This window comes from Petaurus breviceps, unplaced genomic scaffold, assembly GCF_028583685.1.
Source record: "Petaurus breviceps papuanus isolate PSGF00001 unplaced genomic scaffold, PetGlider_PUasm1.0 151, whole genome shotgun sequence".
In the NCBI taxonomy this organism is placed as follows: domain Eukaryota; kingdom Metazoa; phylum Chordata; class Mammalia; order Diprotodontia; family Petauridae; genus Petaurus; species Petaurus breviceps.
The window spans coordinates 17,383,952-17,403,028 of NW_027185712.1; the positions used below are offsets into that span (position 1 = coordinate 17,383,952).

The 19,077-nt window shown below is 40.4% G+C and overlaps 1 protein-coding gene across 1 annotated transcript in view; it reads left to right on the top strand.

The window, feature by feature from the left end:
• The window catches only part of AHRR (aryl hydrocarbon receptor repressor), a 264,267-nt gene that overhangs the window by 5,759 nt on the left and 239,431 nt on the right, over nt 1–19,077 (top strand). Inside the window, exon 2 of the mRNA XM_069076018.1 lies at nt 3,539–3,611. Coding sequence (XP_068932119.1) covers nt 3,550–3,611 — 62 coding nt within the window. The 5' untranslated portion in view covers nt 3,539–3,549. The remainder of the gene's footprint in view (nt 1–3,538; nt 3,612–19,077) is intronic.

Consider the following 19,077-nt stretch of genomic DNA (forward strand, 5'->3'; position numbering starts at 1 on the left):
AAAAGAATGTTGAGAACTCTTGGTCTGAGCAGAGCATCGTGGAGTAGGACTGCTGTTTACGTGTTTCTCAGGCTATGTATACAGTCTCATTCTAGTACATGGGGAGGGGAAGATGTAGCAGCATTTGAGTCCAGGTGTCTCTGAGGTAATGGCAGCCTCTGCTCACTAGGATCCATGCAACTGGCCTCATTATCACCAGACTAAAAACAGCTGAAAATATCACACTTGAAGTTGGCTTAATTGATGCAAACCCAGTGAAAACTTTTCAAGTACACAAATTTTGTTCTGCATTAATTTGGCATCAAGTGTAACATTTCAAAGACATATTAAGTTTAATTGTTCCTTTTAGATATGCTTAGTATAGATTCAATGTCCTTTTAATGTTAGTGAGCCCTGTGAAGTTGACTGGAACTCAGTAGAGGTTGGGTGGGTGACTTTTCCATGGGTGAGAAAAAGTAGGGGTGATCTAGAGTTCTGTCTCCTTTCTGTTTAAGTGAAGAGCCCTACAGTTTATAGGTGAGCCTCTTGAGGACAGGGACTGGTTTTGCCTTTCCTTGTAACTCTAGAGCCTGCCATGTTGTGTGCTTCTAGTAAATGCTGGTTATCTTGACTTGCAATTAAGGTTCAAAGACTTGCTCCTGAGCTTATTTCAAGTGTCAACACAAAATATGGGGATGGTCCTTCAGGTTATCCTAGGCATTTCTTTACTGTTTGCCATTAGGACATCTATGAAGGCCATCCATCTTCTCATCAGGATGATATATGTGTTATAGGTAGTGGTAGAAACAACATTTTAGAGCACAGAATTGAAATGACATTCATGGCTTAATTGTTAACGAAAAATTTTACTCACTTCATTCAGCCTTTTGGGATGTGACTAACAAAGTGTATGGGCATATTCTCCATCCAAGGAGTATTTTAAAAAATAAACCATGTGCTGCAGTTGAAATAGTGGTATATTTGTACTCAAAGGCACTGGGTTTGAATTCTGGATCAGCTGTTTACTTGTGTGAGCATAGATAAGTTACTTATCTTCTCTGGTCTAATTCTTTTTTTTTTTTTGGTTGTTTTTTTGTGGCAGTCAGGGTTAAGTGACTTGCCCAGGGTCACACAGTTAGTAAGTAAGTGTCTGAGGCTGAATTTGAACCTAGGTCCTCTTGACTCCAAGGCTGGTGCTCTATCCATTGCAAGAACTAGCTGCCCTCATCCCTTCTGATTCTAAATTTGGGCTGCTAACTGAAATCAAGCTTTTTTTTTTTAGAGAAGAATTTAAGGAATGGGGGTGGGGAGAAAAGAACACCAGCCCAGGAAAGCCTTGAGTTGTAGTTCCAGCTCTGCCGTTAATTAGCTACATGACTGTGGCAAATTATTTACCTGTTCTAACTCTCACTTTCCTGTCTATGAAATGAGGGAGTGGGGCAAGATCAGTGTTCTCCAAACCGTATTCTGTGGAAATACATCATTCCATCCAAAGTGAATTAGAGTTCCATGAGAAAATTTCCCTGTAGTTTTCTGTTTCAAAACTTTAAATGTGGATATGCATATGGATCAGAAATATATATAATAATATTTGGGTGTGAAAATAAATATTAATTTTCTCTGTTTTGCCCACAAATATCACTTCATTTATTCTGAGGATGAAAGACGCTTGGAAGAATGGATTAAGGACTGGCCTTGGAGTCTGAAAGAACTGGGCTGAAGCCCTACCTCTGACACATACTGGTTATGTAACCATGGGCACTTGGCTTAATGTTTCAGTACCCCAGGTAGTGTTCCAAGGCCCTAAGTGAGAGGGGTTGTAGCTGTATCAGAGGAAGAGAATTTCCACAGTGGGAGTTACCTATGTGGATGAAATCCTGCCTGGGCCACCCTCGGGGGAGGGGGGCGGGAAATAAAACTCAAGGGCATCATACTTCCAGACTAGGATTTTGGGGATCCAGCCATGCGTTTTAGTCTCTATTATTTTTGTGACACTGTTAGTTTGGAAAATACTAGATGCTTTCTAAGGACTGTGAGGGCTCTAAAGTTTTGTGACTTATTTTTATGAGAACTGGTGTTAGGCTAGAGATGATGCTTCTAGATAATACAAATACATATCCTCTTCTTGATGCTTGCATATTTTTCCAAATGGGTACAAAAAATTTGTGTCCCTCCATGACATCAAGTTAAAAAATTCAGAATAAATATCCTCATTGTTATAGTTTGCCCACTGGCATAATGACTGATTTGAAACATGCTGACATTTTTGGCACAGATATATCAAGCTTCCTTCACCCTCCCCCACCTCCACCATAGTCAGATAAAACCAAACTTGATCCCAAAAATAAATCGCCAGATTTTGATCAGAAAACGTCCATAGTCCCCCACTCTCCACAAACAGTACATAAGAATGTAGTTGTAAAGGAGAGGAAGGTGACCAGCATCCTTCCGAGAAGCCACAAAGACCACAGCCTTGAGATTCACACGAAACACTTCACAGAAGGCACTTGAATGCTTCTTGGGACAAACTCCAAAGTAGTACGTTGACAGTATTTACCTTGCCTATAAAGATACTGGGGTGGTGCTGCTGCTGCTGCTGGTGTGGTGGTATGTGTGTGTTTGTGTCTTTGTGTGTGTATAGTTTATATTTTGATTTTATGTTTAAGATGTTTGTCTACTTCAAAAAAACTTCAGAACCAGCTTTAGGAGCAAAATGATCGAGTGTTTCACTTGAAAGCTTATCAAGGTAAGGAAACCCTTTAAAATGAAGGTTTTTCAGTTTGTGTGGGAACATGCAGTCCACTTGTTGGAAGGAAGTGCTGTGGTTGTGTCCTTTGTGATAGGAATGGTGTAACTATAGAGATATAAAAATGGCAACATGTCTGTGTTAATATTGTATTGTCCCAGGCTACAAGCAAGTGAGCGCCTGCGTGTCTCAGCCGACTTTTCCTGGAACATTTCCTTATGGAGTTGAATGCAGGTGTAGGTGAATTCATAGAGGCAGATGTCATTCTCAGAAACCTCAGAGATCATCTTAACAAGACTCAGGAGGCTTTCCAACTGTCCAGCAAGGGCAGCAGGGGAAAATGAGAAAAGAATAGCAATAACAATAACCACGCACTTATGTAACACCTCATGGCTGGGCAAAGATCCCTATTCATAACACCTTGAGATGGGAGGAAGGAGGGCAAGCTTGGGAAGAGTAGGTAGGCTAGTCTCAAAAAAAAAAAAAAAAGCTGGAGACGTTTATTTCAAGATTTGACACAGTGACCTTGAATGGTGAAGGGTAGGGTCGAAGATCTAAAGCTACAAGGGACCTCTGAGACCATCTGCTCCAACGCCCGGGACTTTTCAGATAAGGAGGTTGTGACTTCCCCAGGGTCACACAGGTAGTCACTACTAAGGGGCAGCATCTGAACACGGGTCATGTGACCTGTGTCACATGAGTCCCAGAGTTCTTTATGGCAAGCAAAATGCTGACTTGCCATGAGTTTCTTGCTTTTGGTGGGTTTGTCAAATTATCAGTTTTTCTCCAAGAGACTGTGCTTTTCTGTTCCAGGGACAAAGACCATGATTCCACCAGGAGAGTGTATGTATGCTGGGAGGAAAAGAAGAAAACCTATTCAGAAACAGTAAAGTATCATATTTTCTGCTATTTTTTTTGATGGTGGGTAAGAAAGTGATGAGGTTAGAGAAAATTAAATTACAACCAGTTTTCTGGAATTTCTGGACAAGTGTCTGGATAGCCTTTAAGTTATATTGGTTAATGACATTCTGAACTTCATTTCATGTTTGGGATACTTGTATTTATTTTCTGTAAAAAAAAGTAAAGGAACCCCAGTCCTGACAAAATCATACAAGCCTTATGAGAAAGAAGTATCAGTCAAGAAAGACCATTATCGCTCAAATAAGAAATGATTTCCATATGCCCTAGCCAAGCCAGCTGAAGGAAATGGACTTTCTCCTAATGGTCTCCTCTATTACTTCTGTTGTACCAAATAATTGTGAAAACTAATAATTTCTTCTCTTTCAAGAAAATGTTTTAAATGAACAAATTGGTGTTTTAGTTTGCCTGTCCTTCAAAAGCATTGCTCTGATCTGAGTTTCCTGAATGATGGGAAGGGCAAAGACTATAGAATCAGTCAGTCAGCAAGCATTTACCATGCATGGGTTTACAATATGCCAAGTACTCTTCAGTGATTGAGATACAAAGTGAAAAAAACAAAAAGACAAAAAATGGTTCTTTTCATGGACAAACTTAAATTTTATTGGAGACCACCTGTACTGTCAGTACAGGCAGTTTTTGGGAGAGGGGAACTAGCACCTGGAAGGGTTAGGAGATACCTCATAGACAAGGTGGCTCTTGACCTGATCTTTGAAGGAAACTGGAGATTCCCTGCAGCTAGCAGTGAGGAAGGGAGGGCATTTGAGGTATAGTGGATAGCCTTTGGACAGGCACAGAGGTGGGAGATGGATATTCAGAACATTTAGGCTAGGAACATGCTTTCCAAAGGATATTTTATCACCAACCTCTGATTTTCTACTGCACTCTAATTTCCTTTTCTTGTTAGTAAAAATAATAGCATTTATAAAAATGCTTCAAGGTTTGCATAATGCTTTACAAACATTATCACATCTGATCTGCACAACACCCTTGGGAGGTAGGTGCAGTTATCATTCTCATTTTGCAGAAGAGGAAACTGAGGCTGATAAAGGTAAAAGATGTGTCCAGTATCATGTAGCTAGTAAGGATCTGAGACTGGATTTGAACTTGGATTTCCTTGACCCCACATCCAGCCCCTAGCTGCTTCCTTTCCATTTACCTTCACATCTCTCACAGCTTCTGGTGGCTTTTAATGTTCCTCTTCTTGGCATGAAGCATACCAGGCATTCTGCTAGGATCTGCATTCCCTGCTCTCTATTATCCGATGAGTGTTTGATGTAAAAGAATGTGCAAGGTGGACGGGCAGATCTCAAGCTTTCTACTGCCAACTTCTCAAATGATTTATCTTTTTCTTCATCCGCTGTGAGCTCCGTGGTGCATGTGTTTTTCTCTACATTTCTTCCTGTCTAGACCTCAGCTTTTATGCATTCTGAATATATAACCTGGTTTCACTCAGGGGCGGCCTTTTGGATCATCAGAAATGGGTCCTCAAGCAAGACTCTGCTGAGCTCTGCTGGTCTGAAAGAGAGTAATGTTAGGTATGGGACGTTGCCTGACACACAGTAGGTGCTTGATGGCTGATTAAAACCCAGCTAGGTTTTAAAAATCTATACATTGTGGTGGTTCTGGTGATGCAAAGCCTGAATGTCTTCATGTCTCCAGAATTTAATCTTAGCATCTTGCACCTGGCAGAGATTACATGTTGCCAGATACCATTCCCATGGTAACATCTTACCATTAACCAGGCTGTATATGCCTTTGTGTGTATATTTAAAGTGTGCTTTCCTCTTCTGTTGGAGTATAGAATTCTGTGCCAGAAAGTCTGGTGTTCTGTACACCCCCAAAACAATGGCAGGGAGAAACAAAATGATTTTGGTTTCCTTTGTCTTAAGGGTAGGTGTGGCCCTGGAGGCTAGAATTTAGAGACTGCAGTGGGATGGCCCTAATTGGCCTTATGTGGCTACTGAGTCAGACCTAGGGTGTCTGTGTGCCAGGCGGAGAGAATATTCCCAGAAGAGCTCACAGAGGAAAGCCTGGCACAGGCCTGGAGGCTCAAGTGCCTGGTGGGGGAGGGGATAAAGGTCACAGCAGCAGAAAGTCATACAGCTTTTCCAGTCCCTCTCTGTATGGTTGGGAGATTCATATTTCCTGAAGAGAAGTTTAGTTCATTTCAATTTAACAAGCATTTATTGACTGTCTGCTGTATGCAAGACAGTGTGCTAGAGAGAGAAAGACAACAAGCAGTATGGGATTTTTGGCACTAGAAGATCTGAATTCCAATCTTGGATCTTTTACTACCTATGTGACTTTGAGCAAATCCCAAATCTGGGTCTTCATTTTCTCATCTGTATATGGTGGGGAACGGGATTAGATAAACTCTCAAATCTCTTCTAACTTTAAATATGTGCAGCCAGCCACCCCTGCTCCTCAAGGAGCTTACCTTTTTTTTTTTTTTGGGGGGGGGACACATGTGTAATGTTAATGGAATAGGAAGATCTTCCTCGTCCATTAATGGGCCTGTGTGACCACGTTTCCTTTTTTCCCTTGGAACAGGAGCTGTTCCCAGGTCTAAAGGTACACAGGTGTTTCAGTCACAGCTGTGATATATCCTGAGCTCACTGGGGGAGGAACTTGCCTAAGGAGGAGCTTGCTTAGGGGAGGCTTGCTTATAGGAAGGCTTTCACACCTTTTGGTACCTAGCCGATTAGGCTCTGAGTCAGGAGAGTTGTGGTGCCTTCTGGCTCTGAGTCTATTAGTTGGAAACTATATATACTGGTAAGTTGGTATTTTACTTTGGGGGCTCACTCATGAGAAAGACCTTTTGATTCCCTGGACGGGACTCTGAGTAGCCGTTTGTTAAGAGCCCCCTGATGACTCAGAGGTTTGTGCTCTCTCAGTCTGCTGTTGTATGTAGGTGGCTGTATTACTTTGTTCAGACAGTAGGAGCCCTGTCTGTTGAATCTCTGTGCTAACTTCTCTGCTTGTGTTTTCTACTTATCTGTAATTAATGTAAGATTGTTGATCCCTTTAAAAGTTGTCTGTCCTTTAGCAAAGCAGATCAGAGAGCCCACCCTGGATGTGCTAAGGCGCCTGCTATTACAACTTGTAAATACAGAGTAGTTTAGGGGTGGGAGGAGAATACTAACAACTAGGGGGGATCATGAAGGGCCTCAAGGATGGAACCCATACTCTATTTTCAGGTAAGGTAAGGATTTTATAAGAAGGAGATGGAGGAGAGAAAGCATTCAATTTATTTAATCAGTCAGTAAGCATTTATTAAGCTCCTAGTCAAGCACTGGGGATACAAAAAGAGGCAAAAAAAGGATCCTTGCCCTCAAGGGCAATCTCACGGGGAAACAATGAGCAAACAGATATTTAGATGCAAGCCAAATAAAGGATAAACAGAAAATAATTAGTAGAAGGCAGGCCCTGGAGTTAAGAGGTATTAGGTGAGGATTCTTATACAGTTGAGATTTCAGTTGGGACTTACAAGAAGGCAGAGTTGAAGAGGGAGGGCATTTCAGGCATGGGGGCAGCCAGAGAAGATGCTGTAGTGTAACAGCCAGGAGGCCAGAGTCATTGGATGAAAGTACCAGTTGGGCAGGAAGGTGTAAGAAGATTGGAAAGGTAGGAGGAGGCCAGGTTATGAAGGGCTTTGAATCCCAGACAGAGCATTCTATATTTGATCTTGGAGGCAAAATGACACAAAAAGTTTCAAGGGGCTATTGCAGAAAAAATGTCTTAGTAATGCTTACAGCCAGGATCATGACTGAAGGTAGGCAGAGTAGGATGTTGCCTTAGGTGCAATTCTAAGGGAAATAGAGTGAGTGGTGCTTTTAAAAATAGCACTTTTAATAAAATTATTTTTATTTATTTCACTAAATATATCCCAGTTATGGTAAAAAAATTTAAATAATTTTTGAAAATGTTGAGTTCCAAATATTCTCCCTTCCTCCCAATCCCTCTTTGAAAAGGCAAGTAGTTGGATATCAGTTGTACATGTGAAATCATGCCAAACATCTTTTCATTTTAGCCATATTGCACAAGAAAACACAAAATAAAACAGATGGAATTATCATCCTTACTTTACTGATTAGGAAACTGAGGAAGACAGGCTAAGTGATTTTTCCTAGAGTGACACAACTAGTGAGTCATCTGAGGCGCATTTTGAACTCAGGTCTTCCTGACTCCAGGTCCAGTGTATAGGTAGTAAGCATCAGAGGCAGATTTGAACCTCTGTCCTCTGATCCCCTGAGGTAGGACACTTTTCTCTGTACCAGAGTCCATGAAGTGGTACTCCAAAAGAAGAAGGCTGTGTTCTACCTGGGGTTGAGTGTCCCAGAGGTAAAAAGGATGGACTAGGGCTAAAATTCCTAAGAGAGGATATAAGCTCTTTGAGGGCAGGGACTTTGTCTTTTTATTCCCAAGGTTGAGGGCAGTACTTTCCACACAGCTGGCATATAATATATGTTGAATGGATGAATGAATTTTCTGACATAAGGCTCTACTATACCTTTGAAACTTTCTCAAGGTGTGATGTATTCACAATCCAAGAACAGAGACAGATGGGCTGGATGGAAGATTTTTAAGGGTTAGCTAACTATTGGAAGGAGCTGGTAATTTTCCTTTACTCCATACATGCATTGAGAATGGGTGTAAGGTAGCCAGAGGAAATCTTGATGTCTCCCTGTAGTGCTGCCCGGGAGATGGAAACTCTGTTTTGACAAGTAAAGATTTATTTTTGTAAGATCATTTTCAGAAATCTCTGCATCAAAAACATTTTTGTCAATAAAATAATAAATCAAAATAGCATCATGGCACATAGACAACATTATGTTTTCATTGGTCTTGTATCTGGGTTGATGTGCAACAAAAGGAATGCTTTTGGTAGGTGCTTTAATTTTAAATTTTCTGGTAGTGATTTTGGCTGCACTGAATGTTTTAAAGATTTTTGTATGTAGGGGGAAGGAGAGGGACCTGTAAAAAAAATGTAAAGAAACTGGATGTTCACTAAATGTTCACAGATTTAAACAAACATATGAAGTGCATTCATTCAATAACTGCATATTCAAATAAATCAACTTAACAGTTCATTGATCCTAGATTTATTTTAGTTCTTTTGTATGTATGTAGCATCATACGGTGAAATAAACACTACTCTGCTTGTTCAAAGCCTAGTTACTGCCATTTAGTAAATGCAGCTGTGTTTATTTCTGTGAGGAGAGCTACAGGTATGTGTATATGATTTCTGTAGGAACTCCTTTAGCATTAAGCTCAAGGGAAATTTGGAAGTTAAAATAACTTGCTTTTGAGCTTCATTCTTGTATAGACGTGGGCAGGTCCAGGCGGTAGCCCTACAGGGTGGGAGGAGGGGGGGTGGAGTGGTGGTAAAGCCCTGGCTGTGTGGCACATATGGCTTTGATTTATAAAGTCCTAAGGACTTGTGGCTTCGAGTGGGATGGAGGCCAGACAGGGGAGCACCTTTGCTCTGGATTCTCTAGGGTTCCTTCCTGGACTTCCTCAGTCTGGACATTGACTTTGACAAGATTAGTATACTTGTGGATGGAACACTGGCCTGTTAGGCAGAAGAAAGTTGACCCCATTTAGGGGTCTCCTAGGAGGCAGCTTGGTAGTACAGTAGATGGGGTGCTGGGTCTAGAGTCAGGAAGATCTGAGTTGAAATTCAACTGTGTGACCCTGGGCAAGTCACTTAAGGGCTGTTTGCTTCAGCTTCCTCAGCTATGATATGGAGGTCATAAGAGCATCTATCTCTCTGAGTCCTTGGGGGAATCAAATGAGATAATATTTATTAGGGACTAAACACATTTCTTGAAATATAGTAGACATTGAAGGAATGCTTGGTCCGATTGGTCCCAATACCCCACTTGCTAGGGATATTTTAGAGGAGATGCCTACTTCAGGTAGGTAGGTGGGGGGGCAGGTGATTTTGGAGACTCCTTCAAGCTCTAAGCTTCTGTGATTCTATGTGTTGTAGTACTCGTCCCTACTCCTGACAAATAGTGATGTGACCCTGGGAAAAGGCAGTGCCATCGCTCTGTGGGTAAAGTATTGATGATAATAATTGTCCCTGCCTTCTATAGTAGGTGTGGGTGAGTGAAGATAAGATGATCAACTCAATCCCATTTATTAGGAATTTATTAAGTGCCTTGCCACCACATGCTACAGTAGAGTCTGAAGACTTGGTTTCACATTCCCCCTCTGACGTCTACTACCCTTGCGACCTTGGGCAAATCCTTAACTTTGCTAGGTCTCCTCATCTTTAAGATGCAGGGATTGAACGAGATAGATGACTTCAGAGATTCTTCCTAGATCTGTGAATGAATGTAAATATGAACTCAGTTTTTTGGGAGGGGGGTTGGGGAAAACACTGGTAACTGAGGGTACCAGGACAAGTCTCATATAGAAGGTAGCACCTGAGCTTCAGAACCAATTCCTTCCATGATCCTGGCATTGTGGGGCCAGGGCTGTCTCACCCTGTGACTATTGCGATTTGTGGTCTCACCGTGACAAGAGGATGGTTAATGTTTGGCCTCCCCATGGTTAGTCAGCTTCCCTTTTAAAGTAGTAAATGTGCTATTGTAAACAGGAAGAACTGTTTTCCCCTGCTCATATGTACATGCACACACACATAAATAAATGCAAATATATGTTCATGCACACACACAGATACTATAGAGTAGGCCAGCCATTGGCCTAGGAAGATGTGACTTAGTGTGAACAGAGGAGAAGTGGATTGGTGGGAGCATGTCACTATGGAGACTTGGTACCCTTAATAGCTCATCTTTGGTTGGACAGTCTTTATTTCAGGAGCCAGACAGATTTTGGGGGAAAAGTCTGGTTGGTGAAACCTTCCACCCCTCAGCATCAGGCAGTAGTGGAGAGCCTAGCAATTCTCTTTAATTAGACCATGCACCACTTTGACATTTTTATTGGGAAAAGTTGGCCATATTGCATGTTGCCATATTTTTGGCCATTTCTTCAAAATCATTCCCTGTGCCGAGTTCTGCTTCCTCAATTTTGATTGAGTTGATTGTGGTTTGCATTCATGAACTGATTTCCACGTAAGATTGGGATATCTAAGAGGTCATCTTCTTATTGCTGGCTTCCAGAATCAGTGTGCTGTATGCTGGAAGACTGTTGGTCTGTTCTCGAAGACTCCCCTCGCAAGGGGGGAGATTAAAGGGCAACAACCCTGGGTACTGGATTACTTTCCCCTTCTTCTCATAGGGCTTGCCTTTCCTTATGTTGTTAAGTTCAGTTTGAATCTTCTCTTGGTCTGCCCCTTCACTGAGAACAGGGAAGATTCTTTATTGCTTTTTCTCCCACCTTCTCTTCTGAAGTTTATCATCACCTCCAATAGAGAATCACTCTCCCACAGCTATTGGCCTATAAAGTTGTAAACTCCATCACTTATCCATGCTGTTCTTATATAGAAAAATGCCAAGGCTGGAGGTGAAGGCTATCAGTGGGAGAATACTTGAAAGGTCACCTTGATCTTTGCTCCCACTCTGGTGTGAACTTTATGTGAACAAGAAAGGTGCTCAAAGAAAATGTGGCAAAAAAAGAAATATTTGCAAAATAATCTCAAATGTAGGGTTGGCTAGGTGGCACAGTGAGTAGAGCACTGGCCCTGGAGTCAGGAGTACCTGAGTTCAAATTTGGCCTCAGACACTTAACACACACACACACACACACACACACACACACAAACAGTAGCTGTGTGACCTTGGGCAAGTCACTTAACTGCAACTGCCCTACCTTACCCCCTACAAAAAGAAAAAAAAATTTAAAATAATCCCAAATGCAAACTTTCAATTCAATACATATTTACAAATTGCTTATGATGTACCGGGCAATAGGGATACAAAGACAAAAATGAAACAATTTCTGCCTCAAGGAACTTACCTTTTATTGTCTTAGATGTGTAGCCTTCCTGCCCAAGAAAGCAGAGAAGTAACATAAAGTAAGAAAGGGTAAGAAATGGTTGACTAGAAAGAAAGCAGATATGGCGGGGCGGGGTGGGAGATGTCTCATAAAATAAAATCCAAAGTGAAATACCAGAGAGACAAGAAACTGAGTAGGGATTTGTTTTTTGAGCATGAACCTACTAGTGGGTTTTGAGAAAGTGAGAGAGTTTTGTTGACAGTGAAGAGAGGGATAATGAAGTAGAAAGTGGGACCTGACTACACGTCTTTGAAATTTTATGCCTCCATTTAAGATTGAATTACATAGTTTGTGTGACTGAATTTGTAACCCCTTTGAGGTAGAGCCTGTGTCTTTGCTTGTGTTGAATATCACTTCCACTGGTGTTAGTCAGATGAAAATAACCATATTTAAATGAGTAATGAATTAGTATTGGCATGTGACCCTTTTATCTAAATATCATTTGCATTACTTGAAACTCAATTTGAACGATATGTTAGTTTAATATGACATGAGTTCTGACTGTAAGATCATGATTTTGTTGTTCAAGTCATTTCATTTGTGTCCAGCTCTTCGTAACCCCATTTGGGGTTTTCTTGGCAAAGATACTGGAAGGTTTGCTGTTTCCTTCTCCAGTTCATTTTACAGATGAGGAAACTGAGGCAAACAGGATTGAATGACTTTCCTAGGGTCCCACAATAAGTTAATAAGCATTTTTTAATTGCTTCCTATGTGTCAAGCATAGGAATATATGCTCAATACAAATATAAACAATTAGGAAGATCATCCCAGCCCTCAAGGAACTTACATTTTATTGGGGAAAGACAACACATAAAAGGAAGCTGTGGGAAGAATGAAAGATGCCTGGTCTGGACCCCTCCTCAAAATGTAGATTCACTAATGAGAGAAGGGTGCTTTGGGAGCAGAGGGAGAAGGGAGCTGAGTTATGATGGCAGAGACCAGAGAATTTTGTCTTTGTAGTATAGATTATAAGTGTATTTAGAGCCCAGGGAAGATAGGAATGAGAGAAGAGAAAGTCTCAAATAAGTGAAACTTGGGCTGGGCCTTTAAGTAGCCTCATTTAGGCAGATGGGATGGACATTCCAAGTGAGGAGAAACTAAGTGAAGGTACAACTACCTTCCCACCATTGCTTTTGGCTTCTGTTACGTAGAGAACACCTGCTCCCTTGTGATATCATTCCCTGTTCCATTCAGGTACCATTCCTGGATCTAACTAAAACTTGTGCATTTTTGGTGAAGGTATGTTTTGGACTTCTCTTTATTTTTAATTAACTAATTTATTTTTAATTTACAATATTCAATTCCACAAGCTTTTGAATTTTAAATTCTAATTGTCTCCCTTCCTCTTCTCCCCCCTTCCCAGATGGTGTACAATCTGATAAAAGCTCTCTCTATATATCCATATTAAACATATTTTCACATTAGTCTTGTTGTAAAGAAGAATTATAACCAGTAGAATGAACCACTAGAAAGAAGAAACAAAACAAAAAAGAGAAAGAACAAATAGTATGCTTCAATCTGCATTTATATTCTGTAATTCTTTCTCTGGATGTGGATAGCATTTTCCATCTTGAGCCTTTTGGAGTTGTCTTAGAGCTTTGCATTGCTGAGAAGTCAGTTGACTCTCTCTCTCTCTCTCTCTCTCTCTCTCTCTCTCTCTCTCTCTCTCTCTCTCTCTCTCTCTCTCTCTCTCTCTCTCTCTCTCTCTCCTCCCTCCCTCCCTCCCTCCCTCCCTTTCTTTCCTTTTCTCTCTCTTTCTCTCTTCTCTCTCTCTTTCCTTTCTTTACTTTCTTTCTGGGGAAGGCAGGACAATTGGGGTTAAGCGACTTGCCCAAGATCACTCAGCTAAGTGTTAAGTGTCTGAGTTCATATTTGAACTCAGGTCCTCTTGACTCCAGGGCCAATGCTCTATTCACTGCACCACCTAGCCATCCCTGATTTCTCTATTTAAAACCATCCTTAAGTTCTGAGCAATATGCAGTGAAGTTCCTTCTGTCAGATTAGGGGATTGGATGATGTGGCCTCTTTTCCAGCTCCTTCTCACTGCCTTAGATAGTGTATGACCAGTCCAATGCGTATCTGTCATAGGAGACGATTAGAATTTAAAAAGAGGAGAAATGTGCAGCACTAATAAATGGTGGAGAAAATAGGTGTCATTCCTTCCAAGAACACTGACAAAAAAGATAGGGATTTTATTTGCATGTGAAAGGGTTTGCAGATGTGGAATTGGGAAGCTCTGAGATTTTGTTTTCCTCTTCCTTTTTCCCTTACTTGGTGCAGCTAGTGAGTTGGCTTCCCCTCCCAACAAATACTTAGCTCATTAGTTCCCCAAATTTTGGTACATCTTTAAAATCCAGTAAGTGTAAAGCAAATGTTTCCAACTCAGACAGTATTGTTTGGTTCATGTGGAAAAACTCAATTTGGGAATAAAGCACATTTGTTTACATAATCAGCTTGGTTTATATGGTAAGTTTTGTGTTTGTGTTAAGATTGAGTACACTGAAAAATAGAAGAAAATATGTAGGTAGCCTTTTCCCAGAACCACAAAAGGTTGTACCCCCATTTTGTACACTGGGGTATAGGTTAGATTGAGTTACTTTGCCACCTTCTTTTTAGTGCTATCTTCCCTATAAGCCCAAGGGTAATGACTCTATTGTCTTTGAACGTGAGATAGTTTGTTAGAAAAATCTTCTCAGATCTTTTCTATTTTTATTCTTTTTGTTATCTGCCCATTTTCATTCACAAACTCCTACTCTAATGACTCACCATCATATGGAGGTGACTCTGGTTTGTTAAAGGCTGTGCCAGTCAAGTAGGAGTGCTAGGAAAAAATGAGAGACAGGTTCTATGATAGAAAAGCTTAAGATACATTTTCAGTAACAGACTGAGTCTGCCTTCTGAAGATTAACCTACCTTAACATGGAGATGCTTCTCACCAAGAGGCTGCTTGATTCTTTGGCCATGGTAGTCCATTCAGAATGACCCTCAGTGCTACTTGATCTCCTCTTGCTTCTGCAGTGATGGGGGCAGAGTGGAAGAGAAGGGATACATGGTGCTAAGAATCACATAATTTTTACACAGTCTAGAAACTTTAACATAGCCTTTCTACTCTAAATATAAAATCCTCATTAATGACCAGTGAGTGATGAGAACCTCTGTCATCTCAATCTTGACATTCTCACTAGAAGAAGAAAAAATTTGCATTTTAATTGGAAGGATGGTTCGTAGGGTCTTTTTGGAGAGGCAAATATAGGAGTTGATGGAGTTAGTTTTTAATCACACTTTGAAAGGCAAATGAGACAACATTTTGGGTAAAATTTGGTCATTTAGTATTGTGGTGTTCATAATAAGTATTTGCAAAAGGACCACCATGAAAATAATTGCAACTTTTGTACCAATATCTGTTGCAAATGATTGAGCAGAAGAATTCTATGAAGAAGTTGATTATACCCTCCCATTAGATCAACATATACTTTGATATGAAGTGATTTCAGTGCGAAGGTGGGAATAGTAAGGATGTGAGAAATGTACTAGAAAATATGGATTAGAAATCAGGAAAGATATGCCGGAGACTTACAAATGGCACAGAAATCTCATATTGGTTTATTATGAGTGCTTTCTTTGAGAAAAGAATCAGTAGACTGTGGATATGATGAGAACCAAATAATATCACAAAAAGAAAATTAATTATATTTTAAGAGGTGTGTGTGTGTGTAAACTTTATTACTGATAGGAGAGTCATTCCTGAATCAGCTGTCTACTTATAGTCAAACTAGAGATTTATTATAACAAAGATCAAAATGAATAAACTGCTAGAAGAAATAATATATGGCTAGCAGTGAAAACAATTCAATCTGGACCTATTTGAAAAAGCTATTGATGATTAAAAAATTGGCATATATGTATCAAAAATTGACCATAAGTTCATATGAAAATTTTATCAATAGATTGCCAACAAGTAAAAAAGAACTTTAAAAAAAGAACTATTAAAAACTATAAAGAGTTATAAAAGAAGTTGTTTTTTTAAAAAGTACCTTAGTTTGAAAAGTATGTGACTTACTTGCTAAATGGAGAGAAGTAGCAGCCGAAGGCAGCACAGTTTAGAACATGAAAATGTTTGTAAAATCTTGTTGAGGTGGATGCAGGAAGGTGATGAGTGGTATTGCCTCATAAAACAGAGAAGCAGCAGAGAGTAAAACCAGTTTAAAGAGAGATGGGTATACTACCCAACTAAGCAAAGTCATCTCAATAGTATTTAAGGCTGAAAATTAAGGACTTGTTTCCAAACCTGCAATTTCTTTATTATCATCATAATTATATTTCTACAGTTGTATGGATTAGAAAGTACTTTTGCAAATATCTCAGTTCATAATAATAACTTGTGTTTGCATAGTGCTTTTAGGCTCACTTTCCTCACCCTCTCAGGTGATTTGAACAAATATGATCCTTATTTTATATATGAAGCTCTTAGAATTTCAATGATCCCGTAGCTAGTAAAGGTGTCCTCAGAATTTGAAGTTGTCTCCTGATTCCAGGATCCAGCACCTTAGCCACTATGGCACAACAATATCAGGCAAGGAATATCACCCACATTTTTTTATAGATGAGGACAGTGGACCTCAGAGGTTCAGTGACTTGCTAAATTATTACTGACAAATTATTATTTTTATTTAATTATTCTGATAACAATAACTAGCATTATATAGTACCTACCAATGCTACCAACCCTGTGAGGTAGGTGCAGTTGTTATCCACATTTTACAGTTGAGGAAACTGAGGGAAATAGAAGTTTGAGTGACTTGCCCAAGGCAACACGGCTAGGTAGTTTTTGAGGCTGCACAGAACTCAGGTTTTCCTCACTCCCAGCCCAGCACTCTATCCCCTGTACCACCTCCGGCCTCAAAGGTCAGAGCATGCACCTGAATCCCTGGCTTCTGGTTCTTAGGCCAGTGTTGTTTCTGTTACCACAGGCTGCCCCATCGCCACTGAGAGATAATACTTTGGTTCTGACACCCAGATAGAATTTTCTACAACCCTTCCTTAATATTTCACTCAGGAGCATTTCAGGCTCAAGAAACATTCTTTAAAAGTTATAAAGAAATTGAAATCTTATCTGTAAAAGCATGTTTTGAATAACACCCTTGCTCACAGATTGAATCAGTGAGGTATCATTACCAGTCACCAGGTAAAAAAGATGGTAAATATTGATTACAAGGTGTTAATTCTTGCTTCCTCACGGTGAACTTTGCAGTTAACTATTCAGCTTCAGGGGAACTTTGCTATTCTCAAATATGTTCTGAAATGATGTGTTACTGAAGATAGAAAAAGAAAATACAACCTATCATAAAACAAACCGTTCTGTGATTGTACATTCATTGTGTTGTGGTCTGTAAGCCACAGGTGAATGTGTGAAAGTTCCCAGACATTGGCATTTTCCATTTACCAGAGACTGTATTTTTGTTATTCAATCACCAGGCATTTATTAAGTATCTCCTATAATTTTGGGTGCTGTCCTTTAAGGATCTTATATTATTTGAAAGGGGTCCATGACAATTAGCACAGCTGAAAACAGCCAACCTGTCCTTATTCTTTCAAATCCTAGGTTATTTGCTTCTACAGGCACCTACGAGGATGGAATCTGGCTGGCTTCACCAGGAGAGATCAGTTTCATGAGCCTTGAACAACTGTGTAGAGGATGGATTATGTTTAGAAGTAGATATAGGATTGTCCTGTGGCTTCCTGATTTAGTGATTGGCTTTCTCCAGCTCTCCCCTGAGTCTCCTTTTGAAATAACAAAGACTTCACTCAGAAAATGCTGACCGCTCGGTTAATTGTATCGGCCCATGCAGATCTTTTGCTTTTCCCGATTAGCATTGGGTTGGGGACTAAAGGCAGTTTTGTGATCTTTTCATTAGATAAAATTTGTGATACATACTGTCAGAAGGCTTCTGAAATACAATTATTTTCACAATGTAGGCGTTATTATCATTGTTATTGATACTATTAATATGAGCTAATATTTATGTGGTACTTTAAGATTTGCAAAACTCCCAACATACGTTATCCCATTTGATTCTCAAAAGTACAGCTTTATGAGGTAGGTGCCATTATTAACCCCCCGTTTACAGAGCTAGAGAAGTGACTTGCTTGGGATCCCACAAGTATCAGAGGCAGCATTCAAACTTATGTCCTCCAGATTCCTGGTCCAGTACTCTCCCAGTGTGTAGTCAAAGGGAGCGAGGAGGCATCTGAATTCAAATCCTGTGTTTTGTTGCTTCTGTCACGTTTGACTCTTTGTGACCCCTTCTGGGACTTTCTTGGCAAAGATACTGGAGTAGTTTGCCATTTACTTCTTGTACACATGAGGAAACTGAGGCAGGCAGGGTTAAGTGATTTGCCCAGGGTCACACAGCTAGCAAGCGTTTGAGGCCAAATTGGAACTCAGGAAAATGAGTCTTCCTCATTTGAGGTCTGTCACCACCTCATTGCCAAATCCTGACTCTGACACTTATTAGCTGTGTGATCGTGGGCAAGTCACAACCTCTTGGAGACTCAGTTTCTTGACATGTGAAATCATATAGAGATCAATAGATAATGGAGGTGAAGTGGTAGATACACAGCACCATTATCATGGTACAGCCTCATACAGTGAGTTGTACTCAGTAGAGATGTGTTGATTGATTCATTGTACAGGCTGTGACACCCCACTGTGTTACAGCTCAGTTTGCCTCTGAACTATGGCTAATATTACTTCAGATTTACAATATTTTTCATCATTGGGCTTTCAGTATTGTTGTTATTCCTGACTTTTCATGACTCCATTTGGGGTTTTCAAACCACTGGAGTGGTTTGGCATTTCCTTCTCCAGCTCATTTTTACACATGAGGGAACTGAGGCAGCCAGGGTTAAGTGACTTGCCCAGGGTCACACAGCTAGCAAGTGTGGAAGACCATATGGGAACTAAGGAAGATGAGTCTTCCTCATTTCAGGCCTGGCACCCTATGTACTACAGCACCTAGCTGTTCTCCGTGTGGCCCTGCTTATTTACCAAAAGCATTTTGCGTACAGTAAGTGCTCAGTAAATGCCTATTCACAGAGGAGTACAGTGATGTCCAGTGAGGCTATTGAAGGACTCTTTTGGACTTTGATTCACTAAATGTACCACTCCTTCCCTGCTTTTCTCCCTCAAAGACTGCAGGACTGCCCTGTAGTTGAAGCATCTGCAGCAGTCTCCCCATAAGGACCAGTGAGATGAGTGGGGCCATTCCTCCCGCTCCTCAGAACTGCAGAGATTTCATAGTTTTCTTCTCTTTCATTCCTGTAGTTTATCATGCACTGTACTGTTGGTCCATTGCTTGCTGCTCTTATCACTGCTTCCACTATCTGCTGATATTGCTGTTTCTAATCTCATTAATTCTTCTTTGCCATATGCCTTCCTTCTGCTTTCTTTTCTCTTCTGTCTCTCTTCT